At 54.9% G+C, this 21,843-nt stretch overlaps 1 protein-coding gene and 1 long non-coding RNA gene across 11 annotated transcripts in view; one reads left to right on the top strand and one right to left on the bottom strand.

The window, feature by feature from the left end:
• LOC113602680 (collagen alpha-1(I) chain) overlaps positions 1-21,843 on the bottom strand; it is a 65,161-nt gene that overhangs the window by 27,013 nt on the left and 16,305 nt on the right. For 3 of the 10 annotated variants that reach the window (XR_008288909.1, XR_008288910.1, XM_053199517.1), the window contains exon 1: positions 12,300-13,625. The exons of 2 other annotated variants lie outside the window; for them this stretch is intronic. Coding sequence is in view for 4 of the 8 variants with exons in the window: in XM_053199517.1 (XP_053055492.1) it covers positions 12,300-13,080 (781 nt within the window). In the remaining 4 variants the exon portion in view is untranslated. Of the gene's footprint in view, positions 1-4,547; positions 6,833-12,299; positions 13,628-21,843 lie in introns of those variants that run through there. 5 more of the 10 variants (XM_053199518.1, XM_053199515.1, XM_053199519.1 and 2 more) reach the window with 5 other exon arrangements.
• LOC113602682 (uncharacterized) lies at positions 89-1,626 on the top strand. The gene is made up of 2 exons (XR_003424159.2): positions 89-1,148; positions 1,317-1,626. It is a non-coding gene; the product is annotated as an uncharacterized LOC113602682 (long non-coding RNA).

The following is a 21,843-nucleotide window of genomic DNA, read 5'->3' as shown; positions in this document are numbered from 1 at the left end:
CCGTGCCCTGCCGGGCCAGGTCCCAGAGTGCAGCCAGCCCGGCCAAAGGGCCTTCCTTCACCTCCCGGGAGCCGGGTGGGCGCCCCGGGCTGGGGACAATGACCCATCACGGTGGGGCAGCGCAGCGCCTGGCGGGTGTCCCCGGGGGTGGCCCACGGGCTCCATGGCTCACTGAGAAGCCACGAAGAGCGCCTGCCTCGAGGAGACACGGTGCCTGCAAAGGCCAGCCCACCTCCGGAAACCACCAACACACCAAGAGAAGCACAGGACCGTGTATGTGTGCGCGCGCGTGTTACATGCGTATGACACGCATGTGCACGGTGTGGCAGGCACAGGACACACGTGTGCACACACGTGTTACGTGCACCGGACGCCGTGTGCTTGTGCGTTACACACAGGACACGTGCAGGCACGTGGGTTGCATGGCAGGACACGTGTGCGCACGCGTGTCACGTGCACAGGACACGTCTGTGTGTGTTACCTGCACACACCGAGGTGCGCACACGCTGGCAAAGGCTTGCGGTCCCCACCTGACCACTGTGGGGACCTGCAGAACGAAGATGGGCTTTGGAGGACGGCAGGCCTGGGTCGAACCCCATCCCAATCTTCACCAGCTAGTTGAACGCGAGGGCTCCGCTTCGGGCCCAGCGCCTCCCCTGGCTGAATGGAGCCGGCGAGAACCCCCGCCCGGCAGGCATTTCTGAGACTCAGAAATAAACCAAGGACTGCCAGCAGGTATGGGGTGCTCTCTGTGAACCGAGCGCCGTGCTAAGCGTGCACTGTGCGTGTTCCTCCAAGGTGGGGACACTTACTGCGCCCATTTTACAGAGGAGGAAATGGGGCCACGGAGAGACGAAATGGGGCCACGGAGAGACGAAATGGCTTGCCTTGGATCAACACAGCCAGGAAACGAAACCGACTGGGTCTGAGCCCTAGCCTCAGGCCCAGAGCTCACGCTCCTCTGTACTCTGCTTTCTCGAACGGGAAAGGTGCCCAGCGTGGTGCGGGCGCCCTGGGCGCGCACTGCTCCCAGTACAACCACCATCACCCTCGCTTCTCTGCCGTTGAATCGCAGGGCAGGGGCTGCTCTGCCTTGCCGACCTTTAAGGGCACCCAGACCGGCGTCAGCCACGTTCTCGGAGCTGCTGGTAAATACGGGTCTGATGCGGGCACAGGGGTGGACAGGCTAAAAGACCAAACGGGAACGCAGCAAGAGGTGGGAGCAGAATCATTAGAGAAAGCAGCTCCCAAGGAGCTCCGGCAAATTTCATCCGCTTTTCACTCTTCCTGTTATTTCCCAACACCTCCACCAACAGGTACTTTTCCTTGAAATAAACAAGCCACAACAAAGCACTTCTATTAACGAATGGAAGGAGCCTCAGGGAGCCCGCAGAAGACGGCGGAAGGAAGCACCCGTGTCTCTCGTCTCTCTCGTTCAGGTTCGGCAGCGAGGGAAGGCGGCCTCAGCGGCTGGGAAGGGCAGAGCCTGAACCCAAAATTCGGAAAAAGCAGAAGCAGTCACTTGAAAATGAGGCGGGGGAGGGGGGCGTGGGGAAGAACCCTCAGAACCGATTACATCATAACGTGAGCAAATTCACAAAATAAACAGTCACCGTTTTCAAATTACGGTGGCCGTAAAACTTCTCTGTCCTCACGTGTGCTGATGGCCAATGAATTCTGCACCTCGTTATCTTGGTGAGATTATTTTTTTTTTTCAAGTTTACAGTTACTCTTTGCTGTTCACCTGTTGAATGTTTTTGGGGGGGGGGTGGGGAGGGATTTAAACGTACCTTTAAACCAGGCAAGATATTTATTATGTGATTTTTCATAAACATCCCCAAATAAATTTATGTCAGCCTATACAGAACAGCTAGAGATTTCATGAAGATCTCAAAATCTAAAGTCCCAAACCCCGTAATTTTGAATTTTAATCTAGCGTTAACCCCGTTCACGCTGCCACACAAAATAAAAATTGGTAATTAATTAAAGCACTTAAGGTCCGTTAACGTAGGGCATTTGGAGTCTTAAAAGGCAAAGACAAAGACGAAAATTTAAATTATCATCTAATGACGGTGCGGGTGTTTCCTCTACCGAATTGCTCAGGGCACCGTTTCACCACACGAGCGCAACTTGTTTATTTTGACCTCAGTTCTTTGAAATTGTCGACTCCACAATTGAAATATGCTGTGTGTTCCAACAAGGACCCAGCAGTCGTAATGACAGACCAGCCCATCTGTGTTGTGAGAATGTATAATTTCAGCCTATAGTGGAATTTATATAGAAGCGATGATAGGAACACTGACTGCTCTGTGTGGTACTTTCCCAAAGGAAAAAAAAAAAAAACAACACACACAAAAAACAAAAAAAAAACAGCCAAGAAGAAATGGGTGCCGTGAAGAAGGCTGATATTTTGCCTGATTCAGGACACAAAAGATTCCATGGCATTTTCCTGACTTGGGGACGGGGGGGGGGGGGGGGGGGGGGGGGGGGGGGAGGGAGGAGGAAGAATGTTATTACCCAAGTTGAAAAAACAAAGATGGTCACCGATTACGCATAACCACCCCACTCTGCTAGAAAACGTGTTATGCGTATACGTTACAACCTTTAGGTGAACAGAATCTCGGTGGAAAATACTAACCCAGGATGAAAATGCTCATCTGCGGAAATTAATTGATTTTATGCTACTTGCCCTTACTTCCAAAAAGGAGATGAAGTCATGTTCAAGGAAATCAGACTGTCATTCCAGGACTTGGGATTCCAGGCCTATTTACCTATACTGATTACACCAAAAAATAAAATTTTGGGGGATGAGGCGTGGGCAACTATCAAAAGCATAAATTCTTTAAAAACGACGGCCCCTCCTTCCCCCCGACCCACCTCTCTCCACTCTCGACTCTTTCGCGTCAGAATTTATGACACTCTGGTTTTTTCCTATGACTCGTATTTTGTCGCCGGTGTCTAATTCGGTGCTTGCTAAATATTCGTGTGGAATGACCCTCCGGCTTGTAGCAGCAGAATGTGGCGTTCTACGCTCACAATCGTGGAAATGTTTTAATGATCTCTGCTATATACGCCTGTCTCTACAGCCCCAAACCTCCCGTATCGACTGCTGTCTAATCTAAGAACAAAAGCAGCCGTAATAGTCCTTGTGTGAGCTCAGCTCACTTTCATACGTGGTCGTGTCTGCCCCGGCCGGCTGCTCAGACCCACACAAACAGGGCCCAACGCCTCCGAATTAGGAAAACAAAGATGTATTTACATGGGAAGTTTCTTCTCAGTTGCAATTCAGAACTTTCTGGGCCTGATTTTCCATTTTCCATAAATCAAGACCCCAGCTACCCCCAAACGTTGGGGGGGGGGGGGGGTGGGGGGGAACCCAGGCTGCATCTGTGGGCACTTCCGTCAGCCTGCTGGAGGATGGAGGTGATTCGCAGCTGAACTCTGCAAAGCCCACCTTTTAAATGAAAAGGTTCAGCAGTTCTGAAGGGTTGGGGACCATCACAGGAACTCGGGCAAGCACGGAGTTCAGCTCTTGGACCGTGGCGGCAGTGTGGCCTGGGGACGCAAAGGTCTTCCAGGGACTCCCAGCCCCGCTGGCCACGGTTCAGGCCCCGGCCAGTCGAGTGGCTCAGCCTACAGCTCTGCAGATGGGAAACCAGGATGGGATCCGGCACAGGCCGGCCCCGGACAACTCAGGCCCCCCGAGGGTCCGTCTGGTGGACGTGCCCACGTGCACCCCACGCACCGTCTGTGGGCAGGGCGGTCATGCGCTGGGCGCAGCGCCGTGAGGCGGAATCCCCGGGCTTAAATAAGTGTTTAAAAAACAAAGCACCAAACAGCCTAAAAGATTTTCCCCATGCTGAGCTGAGGGCCGAAAAGGGCCTTCTTTTTCTTCCCCTCCTCACCCGAAATAAAATGAAACGAAAGGGAGAAAAGAACAGGATCCCTAAACTGTGGACACGGCAGCATTAAAGATGCTGGATAAAATAAAAGGGCCTCTGTTTCTCAATGCAGAACCCACCCTCCCGTATGCCAGCCCAGCCCTGCCTGCCGAGGAGTTTGCAGGGAGGAGCGAGGGCGCTTTGGTGTTTTTTCTCTCGGCCACTCCTGGCACCACCAAAAACTGAGACAATCGTAATAACAGTAATAGTAAGGAGACCCCCACGACGAACCGACCCCACTGAGCACGAACGAGTAGGCCGTGCCTATTAATGCCTCCTGAAACATTCGTTCCAATTACAATCGAGCACGCGGCTACTGTAAAATAACAAACATTCATTTTTATTGTGATTCCCAAAGCCTATAGCTTTGGATCTTAAAAACAAATGGGCCCGGCTTCTGCATTTTCCCTGCAGGTTTCGGAAAGGCTTACTTCACCGAAGACCGGTTGGGTGGGGGGGGGGGGGGGGGGGGAGGAGGGGGTCGGAAATAGAATTTTGAATTTCGGATAACCAATTAGAGGGAAGGAAACGTAACAGGCACCGAGCACAAGATGGCAGAGCCCTCGGCTCGTCTCCAGCAAAAGAGAAGGGAAGAAGGTGACTTACCCAAGGTGCAGAAGGACGGAGAGCTTGCTCAAAAGCAAGGGGGTGGAACTGGTGCCCCCCTGGGCCGGCCGGGCACGGTGGCAGGAGGGGGAGGGTGGGCCCCGCCGGCCGGGAGGCCGGCCTCGGGTGCCAGCCCCGGGTCCGACGGGCCCCCACGCATCCTGCTCTCTGGCCACCCTCGTCCGTCGGTCCCTCGGTCCCGGCCGGCGCAGCCTGGGCCTCGGCCACGCCGGCACCCGGAGGCAGGGCCGCCAGGAGCCAAGTGGTGCTGGGGGAGGCTCTGCCGCCAGCCCAGGAGGACGAGGAAAATGCTACTTTTGTCTCCTGCTCTCATCTGGCACCGGCTGCCCGGGGAGGGGGGGCCAGAGGCGGCCGCTGCGGCTCGGCCCCGCCCACCGGGAATTTTTGAAAGATGCTCCTGGGTGCCGGGAGGATGGCAGACGTGGCAGAGGCGGGTGGGCCGGACCCCCGAACCCACCACCAGGCGGGCGGGGGGGAGGGCGGCCGAGCGGGAGAGGGAGGAGGCGGCAGGCGCGGCTGGCCACTCAGCGGCCGGCCGAGGAGGACGGGGAAGCCGGCCCGGCCCGGCCCGGCCCGGCCCCGGCGCCAGCCCTCCCCGTGGCCAGGCGGCGCGGCCCTGGGCGCCATGTTGCTCCGGAGGCCGGGCGGCCCGGGCCCGCCGCGGGCACAGAGGCCGCATTGTTCCCGCGCCGGGCCCGAGGGGGAGCAGGCGGCGGCCGGCACCCGGCGTGCTCCCCGGGGGGCTGGGCTCGGGGAGGGGGGCCCCCCCCCACCCGGCCAGCTCCCCGGGCCCGGCCACCGAGTGAGCCCGTCCCAGTGATGCCCCGGGAGGCCGTGCCACCTCGGCCCGGAGCCCGGGCCCTGAATCGGCCTTGTGTCCGAGCGGCCACCTGACCCCGGGGCCGTGCCACCTCTCCTGGCCTCGGTTTCCCCAGCCACAAGAGGCACAGGGAGGACGGCTCCTACCACTCAGGGCTGCCGGACGACGGAATGAATAACGCACACGTAGGGCCGAGCACCGGGCCGGGCAGCCAGCCACCTTGCCCAGAGGGGCCGCGAGGCTGCCATGAGGTCGGGTCCAGGCACGTCACCACACCCTCTGAGACCATCGCAGACCCCTCGGCCCCACGAAAGCCAATCCTGGCCACCACACGGGGCAAAGGCGAAGCGTGCCCGTGCTCCAGCCCTCAGACCTGGCCAGCGGGCCTGAGGGTTTTTAACGGGGTGCTCTTATTCGGAGATTTATCAGACTCCGCTGGCCTCCGCCGAAGGCGGCCGGGCCACGTCCGCGCGGCCACTCTGTCTGCCCAAGTCTCTCCCTCGGCCCTTTACGTGGCCAGGCACCTGCCGCCCCTGTGCCTGGGGAGCCCCAGGGCTGTCAGGGTGAGATGGGGGCTCCCCAGGCAGGGGGGCGGGTACAGCGTGGACTGACCGTGGCCGGGCCTGCCGCCTCGGCTCATGGGCGTGTCAGCAGCGCCTGGGAGTAAGGGGCTGTCTGGACACCTGAGCAACCGGGGATGGGAGCTCAAGCTCGGATCCGGTGGTGCCCAAGAAGGAGGTGGGGGGGCGAGGCGACTGAGCAGGAAGGAAGCAGCCCAGGAGGAGCCCTCTGGTCCTCGGGCTCTGGTCTCACGCACACCGCCACGTGACCAGCTCGACAGCTGATGCCAGAGACAAAGCAGGTAGGATTCTGATGCCACGCGCCTGACCAGGAACGCCGGGGATTCCATTCCAGGAACAGCTTGGCACAGTATCGCCACAGCCAGAAGTGGCCTCTGCTGCGCCAGCTGGATGCCCAGGAGAGAACGGCCTCCACCCCAAGGCCTGCAGCCAGCGTGGGTCTCAGGACACAACACATCAGTCAGGGTGGCCGGGCAGGTCTGGGTAACGTGACGAACAACCTGCCTGAGATTCGCCGCAGTCTCTTGACGTTCCAAGATAAGGAACACTCGAGCCCCGCACCACCGTTTTATTATAATTTAAAATGTAATTATAACAGGCTGATTTGAATGTAAATATCGCCGTGAAATACATGAAAGGCGAATCAAGATTTAAGAGCCCCAAACCAGCAGGTAAATAGTTCAGCTAAACGCTCTTCCTGCCACTGGAGATCCCAGAATGAAGGAAGGGCGTTTCACCGAAAAACCCAGCCCTGGCCTTAGAAGCCAAAGGCATCAGGGACAACAATCCTGTTTCAATTCGGAAGGAAAATTCTATCCCTCCCTTAAAAAAAGAAAAGAAAAGAAAAGAAAAGGAAAGGAAAGGAAAGGAAAGGAAAGGAAAGGAAAGGAAAGGAAAGGAAAGGAAAGGAAAGAAAAGAAAAGAAAAGAAAAGAAAAGAAAAGAAAAGAAAAGAAAAGAAAAAAAAGGCCGTTTCACTTCGTACATCCCGGGCACACGTTTCCAACCACAACCGCCAATCACTTGACAAATAATAATCCTTGCCTCTCCGGCTCACAGGTCTACTCAGAGAACCCACCTCTCGGCCACGGACGGGGCAGCAGGCCCGGCCGCGTGTTCAAGGGCCCCACTACGGCGGCCACACGGCTTTCTGACCCATTCGGAATCCGATGCAAACAAGCCTGCCATCTGGAATCTCACAGCAAGGACTGTCTCCCAGTCCAGCGTTGACTCCTGAAGCCGCCCCCACCGAGTGAAAGCTTGTATTGGGAGGGTTTTCTGCCTCATGCCATGCCATTCCAGTGTTTCCCACTTAGATTTTACCAATCCCACCCACACGGCCTCAGAAGTTGTTTTGGTCACCCCCCCCCCCCCGCAAAGAGAGATCTCTTCAGAGCATTTTGGGGGGTCAGGGTAAACAGACCACAGCTGAGCGGTCCCAGGATTTAAAAAATTAAAAAAAAAAAAAGGGGGGGATGCAAAAGCAGTTTTAAAAAACGAAACTTCATTTTTTGAAAGCCAAATATTATCATCTGCCAACAAAGACTCACGGGGGAAGGGGAAGCTTGGCAGGGAGCAGACTCTCATCCCTCACCCGGACTGGGGCCACTCCCTCCCCTGTCCTCACCCGCTTCGAAGGGGCGTCCAGGCCGAGGACCCCCTCAGCTGGCAGGGAGCCCAGGCCGATTATCCCCCGCAGCCTTTCCAACGTCCCCCCAACGCCAGGAAGACGTTCTCATTCCCGGCCCCAGGCGGATCCGTTCCTCCGAGCCCCTAACTCGAGCCTGGGAGCCGGGCCTGGCTTCTCAGGGCGCCTTCCTGGCTGCGTCGAGGCTGGCGATTTAGCAGGAACAGGGCTGGACCCTACCCACAGAGCAGGAAGAGGGAGATGGATGCTGGATAAGCGTCAGAGGGAAGTTCTGTTCATTTTAGTAATTCAGAAAACGTCCGTCCAGTGCTGACTCCGGGCCGGTTTGTCAGGAGTGACAAACACACCCTCTCCGGCCAGCGAGGGTACGTGAGGGTTAGCGTGCGGCTTACCCGTGGCAGGCCGGACTCCCTGACAGCCTGCGGACTCCTCCCGAGTTCATTGGAGAATGGATTCTGGGAGGAGTAAAGGGCCCCAGAAAGTCACAAATATTACCCAAAATCGCCCTCGATGGCTTCCTCCTCCGGGAACGGACCCTTCCTCGAACAGTCCCGATTTTCCTCACTTGCCCTGGACTACCCATCACCTCCAGCAGACAAAGGCCCAACGGGGTCTAGCCCAAGGGAGGGTCCCTCCAGCCCCCACCATCCAACACCCGGAAACCTGGCCACCTTTCCGGTGCTTGCAAATGTGCCCTCGCACCCTTGAGAAAGAGATCACAGAAGGGAAAAATTAAACTTGAGAAAGTTAGCCTCTGCTCAACAAAGAAAGCCAGACGTTCCCGCTGGATTTTCCAAGAACCATGGGTCAGGGGGCTTTCTCTTTTCCCTTTCTATAAATCTCGGTCCCTGACTGGGTTTTGAGGGCCTGTGATACCCAGATACTCGAGCTCTGCCGGCCCAAGCCAACGGGACACTGGTCAGCCCTGGAAATAAGCATTTCGTATAAAAGATCCATTGTCTCTGCCTGAGAACAGTTATTGCCTTTTCTCGGTCCTCAGCCACATAACATCAGGACGCCCAGGCTCCTTTCTTGTTCGGACAACATGTTTTCAGCAAGGCCAATCTCGCTGGGTCTTCCTGAACCATCAGCGAAGAGACAAGATTCTCCTCAGCGAAGTGTTCTGGTGAACGTATGCTTGTATTCGGCCAAAAAGCAATTAGCTCATCAGTGGTGAAACCCTCCCACCAAATCGCCAGCCGCATTGCCAGCAAGATGCTGGCAGCTGCTGTGGCCACTCTGGACCCCCGAGTCGCGACATCCTGCCCTCATTCTTCCCCCAGACCCTGAATAGGTGAGGGGCACACGTCAGACCCTGGGGTCGGCGCCCAAGTGACCTCCTCAAATGCCATTCCCGGGGCGGGGAGGAGGTTCCACTCCTTCCTCTGGGAGCACGTCCCGGGACCTCCAGAGGCCTTGCCCCCTCCTCTAGTGCCCCCAGTGCATCCTAGCCAGGTCCCCGTGGGAAGGAAAGCCCTATTTGCAAGCTCCTCGCGGTCTACCAGATAGGAAATATCAAAGTTCATTTGCACCACCACCTGCGGGGCGGGGGAGTGAACTTGTAGGTGCCCTTTCTAGAGAAACCAAAACCGGACTCCCCGTTTCTTAGAAACTCAAACATATAATCGTCACTAGCAATAAAAATGGCGATGACCATTTGCAACAATAACAATGACAACAGCAGCAGCCATGTATGGCTCCCTGCCACGTGCCAGGAACCGTGCTCTGTGGAATTCACGGTGCCTGGACGCTCCCAACGACCCTCCGGGGTGGGATTTATTACTCTTGCTCTAGGACTCGGGGTACAGGACTCGGGGTACAAGGATATGCCCTGTCCGGGGTCACACAGTGAGCCAGGGGCAAGGACAGGACTGGAGCTGCCCGATGTGAGCCGGGACACCCCCTTTTAACGGGGTGCCTGCAAGAGTATCCTCCCTTCTCCCCAGATGTGCAAGCACACCGTGTAAGCCCAACGAATACCAAGCATGATGGTTTTAAGCTGTCTTCCTGGCTGGCCCGCAAGGGCCTCCCTCCCTCCCCAAACACTGGTTTCCCTGGACAGCAGGGAGTGCTTGTTCAGAGAGAGCGCCCAGCAGGGTAGGCAAAACCCTCCGGACCCTCTCTCAGCCCCAGGGACTGCCTTCCACTCAGGCCTCATCCACGCCAGGGCAGAACAGGCCCTGGCCCGACACCCTTCTGAGGACGAGAGCAAGCAAGACTGGGTCACAGACGGCCCCATCAGGTGCAAACCACACAGAGCCCAAAGTCATCCTGCTGTAAACCTCCCGGCTGTTCCCACTGAGCAAAGCAAACTGCCGTCTGCGCCTGTTCAGGTGGTGCGTGCAACCTGGTCACAGCAGAGACCTCCTCGCCACACACTGCCTGTGCTGAGCAGCTGGCCCCCACCAGCACCCTGGAGACCCATCACCCAGGATCTCGGCCTCCAGCGGCCAAAGGCTGGGCGTGACACAGCCCCAAGTACAGGTGACAAAACACTACAGGGCTGGCCCCGGCTTAAAACAAAAATGGAATTACCAGGGCCATCCTCCCACTCACCCACCACAGTCCACGAGTCCCTATGCCCCTGCTTAGCACATTCTTCCTATTAAATCCAGAAGTGACAAAAACCAGACGGGCGCCAGTTCGTTTTTGGAACCTTGACTTTGGTGTGCATGTCCTCAAAAATAAAACGTGCCTGGATGGGCTATCCCAACATGGTAGGAAGCCCCTGGTGGGGGCCCAAGCCTCCACTGAAACTGGGCTGGCTCTGAGAATCAAGGACAAAGGCAAGACAGGACAGCGCTGGTGCTGAGATAGTGCCTCTTCCCGGGGGCGGGGGCGGGGGCGGGGGGGGGGGGGAATGTTTACTATAGACACTCTCAAGCCCATCACATTCCATGCGCCAGGGGCACACGTCGGCGGGGGAGATGGGCCTTGGCAGCTTTGACAAATAGCAAGCCCCCACGAAGTGGCCCTGGGGGTGCCTCCTTGGATGCTCAGCCTTTCCCAGCTCCCATAGGCCCACGGAGAGGGAGCAGCGGATACCCCTTCTTCGGGGGTCTGGTTTAATCCTGGGGTATTCCCTAGGAGCCTCAGCAGGAGGCCACACCTTCCTGCCCATCGTGAGACGCGTTACAGGTCCTCCGTGGACCTGGGGAAAACATCTCCTGCGTTCTGCAGGCGAGGATCCGATGGAACTCGAGCTCTTTCTAATTACTAACCCGGTCACCGCCGACGCCAAGCAGCAGCTCCATTTCTGCGCCCCCATCCCCGAGATCACTCCTGAAGGGCCCACCCGGGTTTCACGGCTCCTAACTGCCTCTCGTAAAGTCAAATAAAAATCCAAAACGGAGGAGGTGGGGAGGTGGCTCGGGAGAGGAAGATGAGGGCCTAGCAGAAAAGACGGCCGCCGGGTCCATTCTACAGCACTGAAGCAAACTTCCAGCCTCTGTGCCGGGGTTGGCCAGATCTTACTGAGGTGGTCTCCTCTTTCCTCTGGGCTCTAGGGAACCAGGCAGCCCGGGGAGAGCTTGTCGTGAGGCAGGCCTGGGCTACTCAGGCCTCCATCCACATTCCCGGAAACACGGCATTCAGGAGCCAGCTTGCAACTCTGGGGTGTTATGGAAACAGGCCCCCACTGCCCATTATTTTGTGGTCAAAGGACCCGGCGAGGTTCTCCAAACCACATCAATAAGATGGGGAGAGCAGAGGGGAAATCACACCTGTGATACGATGGTGTTAAAAAGCTGGCTCAGTCCGCCCCCCCCCCCCCATGGGTTTCACTTTAACGGGATAGGTATATGAGAGTGCAAGTATGCATTTGAAAATCCCAAATGGCCAGAACCAACGAACGAAAATGCAATGAGGGCAGTGCTGGCCTGTGGAGACCGCCTTGGCTTCTGAAAGCCAACTTTGAAGAAATTAATTTCAGCGTTACCTTAAAACCCTGTAATTACGGCAAACGCGCATTCCTTCACCCATGTCTCGCTCCCCACAAACTCCCCAGGGCCGCCGGCTGGGCCTGTGTGGGAGCCACCTATAAAGGGGGATTTATTACGAAAAGTTATGAGTTGTTTTTCGTTTTATGCCACCATAAACAAGAGCCTCCACACAAGGGCCTTTCACTTGCTGGGCCCAGCGGCTGCCAACGCTTGACTGAGGGCCCCCTAAATCGGCTCTCCATAAATGCTTGACCAGCAGAAAGAAAGAATAAATAAAGGAATAAATAAATGAATAAATAAATAAATAAATAAATGAGAAGCAACAATTTCCCTGATGTAGGAGGGAATGAAAGATGTCAATTTTTCCAAAAAAGAAAAAAGAAAAAAAAAGCGATCCCAGCGTCCAAATAACCCTTCCAATCGCATCAAACCTAAAAACAGATGCTTTCTCTTTTCCTTCTATTCTGTTTAAGACGCCTGCCAGCACTATTTACTTTATGCGTTCAACAAAATTCTCTCTGGCAAACGGTCCGCACACCTGAGATCAGGAGCTGTATTTCACGAATTCCAAGTTCCTGCATTTTAATGACGGCCCCGTGGAGTTCTTGCCAAGCTGGCCAGGCTTCAGGTTCAAGAGCAACCTCCTCCGTCTGTGGAAGGCCTGCCCTACAGGCTCTTCTTAGAAATTCCTTCATTAATATTTAAATACTCACTAAGTAGCGAAAGTGAGAAATGCACTTACCATCCTCAGGAGTCGCCCGGAACCCGATGGTGACCCCGGGACTCGCAGGTCGACTGCCCTTGCCGGAGGAACGCGCCCGGACGCAGCCAGCGCTGTGCTGTGGTGCCCACACCGCACAGGCCCCGGGCGAGCGACGGGTATGCGTCCTGGGTCCCAAACGCTTCCCTCCTTCACGCGTGCGAACCGCAGAGAGCAGCGCGGTGCCATCTCCCGCAACTCTTCGCAGGGCGGGACGGCTCCGGGACGGAGACGGCCGGGCGAAGCGCACGGCCAGGCCCCACTCTCCCGGTCCCGCACCGCGCCGCTCCTCCTCTGTGACTCCGGCTTGCCCGTACGGAACCACCGGACCTCTCGGGAGGAGCGGCCGGCAGAACCCGGTCTCCGCATCCGAGACTAGCGCCTCGAGGGACCTTTGTCCGGGACGAAAACGAAAGCGCGCCGCGCCGGGGGCGCCCACGCCCTGCCGCGGAGGTCCGGGCCGGCGCGCCCCGGGACTTTCTCCAAGTTCACGTGCTTCCCCGGCGGGCGGGCGGCGCGGGCCCGAACTTGCAGGGCCGGGTCGTCGGGCGCGCTGCGGGTCGCGGGCGGGCTCCGGGCGGCCCGGCGGCGCGGGCCGGGCACAATGGGCGCCGCCGGGCGGGCGGGCGGCGCGGGGACAGCGTGGGCCCGGCTGCCGCGCGGCCGCTCGTCTGGCTCGGCCCGGGCGCCGAATGCGGCGGCGGCGGCTTGGCACAGACGCGCCGCGCGCCCGGTGCATGCTAATGGCCGGCGGCCGCGCCATGAATTATTCAGCAGCGGCGCGGAAAGGGCGAGCGCGGCGCGGAGGGCGGCCCGGCCCGCGCGTCCCCCGCCGCTGCGAAGCCGCCGCGGCGACTTCCCAAACTTTCCCCGGTCGGCACCGAGGATGCGGCCCCCGCGGCGCCTCCGTCCCCGCCCGAGCGCGCCGGCCGCGCTTCCCACGTTGCCGCCTATTTTATGTCTTTTGTCTCGGAGTTGGCACCTGTCCCAGAGAGCGCGTTTCCCTGCCCACCCCTTCGCCGCCGGATCGGGGCGGGGGAGGGGGTACAGGGGACCCGGAGAGGAGAAGACCGGGAGGTGGGGGGAAGCAAGGCGCCTACGGGCCCCGCAGCCAGGAAAGACCTCCCGGGGACAGCGGCCGTGCCCGCGCGCCCGGGCGCCTCTGTTCCGTGGGGAGGTCAAGTCTTCGGCTGTGCCCAGAATACCAACGAGGCCTCCGCCCCCCACCCCCCCCCCCCGCCGCGGCCGTGCCCGCTGCGGGCGAGGACGGACCGCGGCCCCTCCCCGACTCCCCCCTCCGCCGCGCACCCTCCTCCCGGGGCCCGCGCGCGCGGGCGGGGCGGGAGGCGCGAGCAGCGGATTCGCCGCCCGAGCCCCGCGCCTCGCCCCGCAGCCCCGCGTGCGCGCCCCCGCGGGCACGCCGCCCCGGGCGCTCCCCGCCGCGCGCCCCCGGCCCGCGGCCCCGCCCGCCTGCCGGCGCGGCCAGGGGGGCACCGCCGCGAGGACCCATCCGTCTCCGGCTTCGCGCCCCGGGGCCGCGCGGCTGCTGGGGCGGGCAGGCGCGAGCCCTGGCCCCAGCTCGCCCCGCCGCCCTGGCACCGAGGCGGCTGCCAGAACGCGCTCGGCGGCTGCGTTCCGAGGCTCCGGCTGCCATGATTGCGGGCAGCGGGGCGCGCGCGCAGGCTCGGGCCCGACTCGGGGACCCCGGGCGGACCGACGGCCTCTGGCCTGCGCGCAGACCCGTGCGCGCCGCGGAGAGCGGCTAGGGTCGCCGGGCTCGGCACTGCAGGGGCCAGCGTGTGCCACGGAGCTCTAGACGAGGTCCCGGGACAGGGCTCGGGGTCCAAGGCGGCGGGCTTCCCCCGGTGCAGGGCGCGCACCAGGGCGACCCCGCGGCGGCTTTCCGGACGGCGCGGGTCCGGCGGAGGGAGGGGCGCGGTGCCAGGTGGGGGGGGGGGGCGCGCTGCACGGGATCTGGTGAAGTGGAGAGGGGTAGCGCACTGAGCCCAGAGATGGAGGGGGTGTGCAAGGTGCCTGGCGGAAGGGGGTGCCCTCACGGTGCCGGGAAGGCGTGGGATGGCGGGGCACCGTGCCCAGAGCCGCTGCCCAGCTCCGAGCTCGCTGTCTTCCTTCCCCGCAGAAACAACTTCCTGCTCCCCTGGCCCGGAGCGTAGGAGCTGCGGAGAGAAGTTCTAGGCCGCAGCTTTGCTCTCTCCGAGACCGACGACTACACTGCAACACCCCGGGGCCGCGCGGTTCCCTCCCGCGCCCCCTTCCGGGGGTCGCGACAGGCAGGGCTCCAGGGCCGGGACACTGGTTATAATGCCAAGGAGGCCTCAGCAGCTTGAACCGCCGGCTCCGCGGGGGCGCCTGAGTGGTTTCCCCGCAGAGAGGCCGACCTGGGCCTCCGTCGCTCGGGGACGACACCGGGTCACTATGCTCGGACCCCCTGTCCCTGTCCAGGCATGCCCTCTCTCAGAGCCAGATGGACCTGGCTGTCCCAGGACGCCCGCGACGGGGGCCCGAGGGGAACAAGGTCTCCTGGGCCCCATCCCAATGTCTCTCTGTGCCTGTCTCCCCCCAGCGCCCCCCCCCCCCCAGCCGGCCTTGGCATTCTAACCAGTGTCCCTTGACGTCACATCTCGCCATTTCTGTCAACCAATTGAAACTTGCTCGTTGTCATAAAAATATATATACTTTTTATGCCATTGGTACATTCAAAAGTTCCTCGTGTGCCCTTGCTTCCCAGGAAACTCCATTCTATATTGGATTGGACTGCCCAGAAAGAGGAAACTGGCCGCTTGAGGCAGGGCTGGGCTGGGGCCTGGGTTGCCCACCCACCCACCCACCTTGGAAGCTCTCTAGGCCCCTATGACCTTGGCCTTGAACTGTGGCTGGACACCCACCTGTGAGATACATGGTTTCACGGGGAGGGGAAAAGGTCAGGATATACTAAGGAATCTTCCCAAATTGCTTTCCTGGGTGTTAGACTCTTACCATGGCCTCTTTTTAGAGGCAGTTTGTCTTATTTCTCTGAGAAAATTGAGTTTTAGAAAATGGAGTAGAAATGTTTTCCGGTGACTCTTTTCATTGAAATGCTGACCAACTTTCACTTTTCACAGCAGAGCAGAGACAGCCCAAGCCGGGTGACTTCACAATGGGGTGGGTCTCACTCTTTCCCCGAGGAAGGTCCAGGGTGGCCCTCCCAGCCTCAAGGACCGTGGCGTCCCAAGCTGGGTGCCCAGGAATTCTGTGCTCCTCCTTCCTCAGTAAAGGACACCCTCATAGCAGCTCCAGGCTTAGGAATGCTGTGTCTGTATTCTAGCAATACGGCAGAACTACGTCTCTTGCCTAGCACCCGTCCTTTATAATCTTCTTCCCTGTTACAGCTCCCAGCCCTGACTAGGCCTGTGGGGTAAGAGAGCACGTCCTACAAACTGAGTATGTGCAAAGCAGTCCCAAAGAGCCACCCAGAACCCTCTATCACCTCCCCCCGCTGCTGTGGCCACACCGAGGAAGAACCCAAGCACCGCTTGCCATTATACACGCCCCCCCAGCCCCCCATCTCTACTGCATGGTTCAACGGCTTTAAAAAAAAAAAAAACCCATCCAGACATTCTGTGGCTTAGCAACTTTGGGGACTCCAGAACAACAATACTTTTCGAGACTGGCTGAACGCAGAGATCTAAACGCACTAAGTCTCGGGCCCTTTTCATACCAAACCTTGTTTTTCCAAAATAACGAGCAAGCTCGGTAACTACTGAACGGGGATTTTGAAAATAAATATATGGTTACTATTTTCACATAAAACCGTTCCCCAAGTGCTAACTCTAGAGATGTGTATACCTCTGTGATAACGTTCTCACACACACACACAGAAACACACACTGCACTCCAACAACTGCACTCTAATCTATTGATAATCACTTTCCTAAACACTATAAATATTATAACTAATGTGATACATGTTTTGTGATTCCGTTGGTGGATTAAAACGTTGAATTTAAAAAGCCACAGAGAAAAAGAGATTATCTTACATTATGCTACTTACAACTTTTGTTCCTTTGGCACAAATACAAATTTGACAACGGTATCATTACGGAAGGCAGTGACTGAATGCCAGCATATTAACTTTGTAATTTTCACCTGAAATCATTGTATAATCACACCCGAGTTGCTAACCTTTTTATTAGCTGATTTTTTTTTCTTGCTCTCACACACATTAATAAGTTAATTTGATGCTGTTTTCCGCCCCCTCCTAATTTTTATTTGGTAAAACAAGAAATCGGGTGAGTCAGAACCATATTTGAGAACACGCGCTTTTTTTTTTTAATCCTCTCTATACTTGGCAAGGATTTACATATAATTTGGTTACAAATTCAGAAATCAAATTCTGCTTTATTCAAGGAAAATAATAGCTTTCAGGTAATTCCACTGGCTACTATTCAGGTTGGTTTTTTAAAGTCTTTTCCCAACTTGCTATCATATTACGTTATTCAGAGCAAATAATATTAACAAGTGTGCTCAAATTCTCAAAACAGAAACCTGGAACATTTACTTTGTTGGTGAGTGTTATTATGATGGACAGGCTTCCTGGAGAAAGAACTTGGTCTGGGTCTGTGAGCCACACCGTGCCTAAGGTCAGATGTTGAAAAAAATAAGTCCTAGGAAGGCTCTCGATATACCAGGATGTTTATAGTATCAGCCTTATACAGTTATTTTTTCCTGATTTCTCCCAAGATCTGCCTAATGGGAATGCAGCTGGCGACTTCCTGCTCTGCCTCCGAGCCCGTGTCCCCGGCCCAGCGTCCGGCCTCAGAACAGCCCAGAAGGCCGCGGGCACTCCAGTTTACTGTCCCTTTTCCCTACGCGGCGACTTCTAATAGTTCAAAAAAAAAAATTCGGTGTACAAGACATTCCAAGGACTTAGTAAACAGATGCGTTTAATCTCATTAAAAGCAAGCAGGATGCGTGTGAGTGAAAACTTACATTTTCACTTGGGTTTTGAACAGTCAACTTCGCACACTCGAGAAGAACCATGCTTTCAAAACTGCCCAATCAGCTTGAGATTGTGAGAGCGCGGCAGCTCCTGGGTTAGATACCCCTTCTTTAGTCATCCCAGACAATGTGCCCTTTTGAGGAGCTGCTAAGAAGCTTTGGGTGCTGTGTATAAAGGCAAAGCAGGCTTATGATTTTTTTCTTTTCTTTTTTCTGTTCTGTTCTGTTCTCTTTCTTTTTTCTTTTTTTCTTTTTTTGGTTGTTTGTTTCGTTTCGTTTCGTTCATTTGCTTTTGTCTCAAAGTAGTTTGCCGGTTTGGGATTTCGTTTCGCTCTGCCTGTTTTGTGGTTGCGTGTACCCCTACTTTTGCACGCTAACCCGCCGGCATCAATTTGCCTTGGGAAAGCCCTTGGTTTTTTTCCTACAGAGACAGCCGAGGAAGAGGAGAGGGGAGAAAGAAGCCTGCTGGTGTAGGTGCAGGTAAAACGAGTAAAAGATAATTGAGTTAGGCTCTCGGGCCGGGGAAGGAATGTGAGCAAGCATCCACACAGAAAGGATTCCTTCCTTCCAAGCATCATGAACCATTTTCAAAATCTTTTGCTTTAGTTCCCCCCATTTCGTGTTAAACTTGGCATTCGTTCACTAGCAACCGAAATAAAACTCTGGCCACAGGACAAGCATGTTTGAGAAACAAAGCAGGGGGCAAAACTCCACATTAGCAGCCCTCTCCCCCACCAAACACCGAGCATGCTGGTAGACCATTCCAGAAGGCTGCAATAAATATGTGCTTGATTGCGCACACACACGTAGTGAATATACCGTATATAATACACACAGGCTGGTAACCACAATTCCCCCTTACAGAGAGGGCACCTGGGTGGCTCAGTCGGTTAAGCGTCTGACTCACTCTTGATTTCGGCTCAGGTCATGATCTCCAACGGTTCGTAAGATCGAGACCTGTATCAGCCTTCAGCGCAGAGCCTGCTTGGGCTTCTCTCTCGTTCCCTCTCTCTCTGCCCCTCCACTGCTCTCTCTCTCTCTCCCTCAAAATACATAAATAAACATTTAAAAAAAATTTCTCCTGGCAGATGAAAAATTACAATTCATCTTTTTCACTCTGAAGTAGTCCGAGTGACTACTTTGAGTAAGTCAGGAAAAATGAATTCAGGATGACAGGCCAGTACTCCTGGTTACACACATATACACCAAATGGTAAAGCTATCGTATAAGGGTTCTCAGCATCGTATAAGGGATTAGAAAAAGCACAGAACAGACTAAAGTCTTTAGAAATCAAAATTAACTCTCAATGAGACGTGGGTTCTGAATTTCGTCGCTCAATTCTGCAATTCCTAAAATGGAATCATCATCAATTGGGAAATTAACATTTTCCTGAAGAATTTAGGATGCCACGTGTAGCAAATTTGTGTTAGCAATTAAAGATGGATTGGAATTTGTAATTTAACAATTGCCAGTAGACAAAGTTACCTACTCGCACAAAAATGAAAGGACATCAGAAAATCTGAAAAGAACTTCTCTCCCCAAATAGCCGAAGAATGCCTTTGTTTCTCAGTTGGAAGCCTTGATTTATTTGAAATGTTTTTGCACCTTATCGGTCCTTTATCCGGAGCCTGAAACAGTCACTGACTATTTCAATGACTATATATTCTTTTTGAACCACATCTAAGCAGATTTGAGCTATTAAAAAATGTAAAGCAATGTTAAACTAAAAACTGTCAAATGTTTTTGTGGTTTTTTTTAATTTTCTAAAATAATGCTGAAAGTCAGTTGAGTTTTTTTCTCCCCCAGCCCCAGCTGAAATGAAAACTTTAGGACCATTTCTTAGCCATACAGTTCCTCAGTGAGCTAGGTAAATTATAAGCCCTTAGAATAAAGAAAAAGGAAAGAAAGGAAATAAATCCTGAGTTAGAACTCAAAAGGTTCATTGTTACATTGCAAAGGACAGCAGGCATGTTTTTTAAAACGAAGATTTCACAGGTCCGTTCTTTAAAATATTGTTGCAACAGAACCCAAGCAAGCTACCTACAAAGTGATCACGTACAGAATGAGGGGTTTTTGAGGTGACAATTTCAAGTTGTTGGAAATTTGACCACAGTGGTCTTGTCAAAATACTCCCATTTTATTTTCTTAAAATCTGATTTCACACAACACGGGCGAGTAATTTGCTTTACATAGAAGGACAGCCCCCCCCCTTTTTTTTTCTTTTTCCGTGTCTAAATATCGTAGCTTTTAGATGTGGTTAACACAAAGACAAAGTTAAGGCTGGATTTTTCACAGATGCCCTTTCTACGAAAAGTAATGTTTTAGCTAAATTTATCACTGCAGGACAAGATCATATTTAATGGCTGCAAAGAAAAATACTGAAGAAGGAAAAAAAAAAAAAGAAGGCCGACGCTTTTGTCCTGTTTTGTTTCTGGCTATTTCTAGAGCAACTTTTGGTGTCACTCCTAATATTAAAAGGACATGAACTTCATTTTTCTTAAAGAAAAGAAAGTAGTAATGTAGGCAATCAGGTAACAGTGGCATTAATCTTGAAAATAAGAGTCCATGTAATTTTCACATAAGGAACATATATTGTAAGAATTTCTTTCAAAATAAGGAGAGGTGCACACAGGCTTGGTTCCCCACGATGCTCCCAGGCAGTGTTTTTTTTTAACCACCATCAAAGGCTCGCGCCTTTGCTAATTTCTTTCCATTGACCAGTTTTTCGACTCTGCCTTCTAAACATGCTGCGGGATCCTGCTTCCAAAGTGGCCCCTTCTACGTCTTCTTGTCTAGGAGGAGTGACTGCCGCCTCCTGCCCGCACACTGACAGCCCCGAAACTGGCATTCTACTCTCACACGTAGAATGCCGGAAACTTCTAGGAGGGCTCCAAAGCTCACCGGGAAACTTCTCTCGCCGGGGAAAAAAAGAAAACTTCGCAACGCACACCTGGATCTACAGATTCGGAAAAACTAACCAGCTGTGGCCGAAAACCAAAACACTCAACCACCCGAACACGGTCTGCAAGAAACACAGAGCCCTTTGACACCATGCAAAGGCTTGTAAATAAAATCGCTCCAAGGCAGACAGGCTGAATGAGACTCTTAAGACAGTCAGTTGGTGCCTCGAAATTTAAAATTAGAACATTAAATGTTAACAACACGAGGATATCCTGGGATACATGTGTGTGCGCATGTGCACGCACTTGCCTGTGTGTGTGTGTGTGTGTGTGTGTGTGTGTGTGTGTGTGTGTGTACGTGTGTGTATGTATATAGGAAGAAGAGTTTTGCCGCCCTACGGCTTGGAGCTGATCTGAGGTCCAGCAGGGGCGCCCCTAAACCAGACAAAGGGCAGGCCCTACCCGAATTCTCTTGGGGGTCACTTCCCTTTTTATGACACACGTGCAAACACCCAAAGCCAGTGGAAACACAACCTGCTGTAGACGACAAGGACCGATCTCACATACAGACAGTCTCTCCTTGGAATAAAAAAAATCGTGATTTGTGGATGGCAAACCAAGCTGACCTCATTCTCTGTCACCAGGACAAACGCGGCAAGGCCGGTGTTGGGGGCCAGCGTCGACGTGTGCTCTCTGCACCCGCAGCTCCGGGAGCCACGTGAGCTGGGTTCTTCAGGGAGAAGCAGGCTGGGCCAGGGGTTTGGGCCCCACAGACCCTTACCCTAACCAGGCCAGGCGTGGCCGCAGACAAGAGTCTGGGCTCGGACTCTGGGATAAACATTCAAGGTTCTCAGGCGTATGTGCCAGAAGGAAGAGGGTCTCTGGAACCGTCACATCCAATCCCCCAAATTGGGGGCCATCTTGGCGTCAGGTCCAGAGGCCTTAGGGGACAAGGATGTTCTTTATCTTGCCCAATTTCTCCCCAGGCTTGGCCCGCATCCTTCTTACAGCTAAGGCAGCGGGTTTCCATACAGCTCAAGTCACCAAAAACACCCAGAGCATTCGGTCTGTGCCAGGTACCGCAGGGTCCCCGGGAGTTTCGATCATAAAACAGCAGCCTATAGTACAGGGTTTTTCCTAAGGTAATAAGGACAGAATCTCAAGTACCTACAGCAAGTGCTTCATAATTTACAGCGTTCTCACCCACCTCAGGCTCATGGGATCCTCACGACCCAAGAGGAAGACAGAATAAGAATGACCACGCCTCCCTAAAGGCCAGGGAAACTGAGGCCCAAGTGGACGGAACAGTGACTTGGCCTAATACCGCACAGACCCGGGACCAACACACACCACTTTGTTATTTTGGCTTTCTTTCTCTCTCTCTTTTTTTAAAAACATCACCACCCACCGCTTCCTACTCATACACACATAGGCTTATTTTATAGGTAAGAACCGTTCCCAGGAAAAACAGAGCCCCATTGAAATCTGGGTCCCAGACCTGCCTTAAGCGGGCCAGCTTTGGCGATCCCCCACCCCTGCGGCCAGATTCGGTCATCTAAGGCGTCCACCCTTCCCAGCCAGGTGCATCCTGATCTCGCCCTCAAATCTGGGCTGGGATGCGTCTACCT

The sequence above is a fragment of the Acinonyx jubatus genome, chromosome B4 (genome assembly GCF_027475565.1).
Source record: "Acinonyx jubatus isolate Ajub_Pintada_27869175 chromosome B4, VMU_Ajub_asm_v1.0, whole genome shotgun sequence".
In the NCBI taxonomy this organism is placed as follows: Eukaryota; Metazoa; Chordata; class Mammalia; order Carnivora; family Felidae; genus Acinonyx; species Acinonyx jubatus.
The sequence above is the reverse complement of the archived record's forward strand: the minus strand, read 5'-3'. Positions and strand labels throughout refer to the sequence as shown.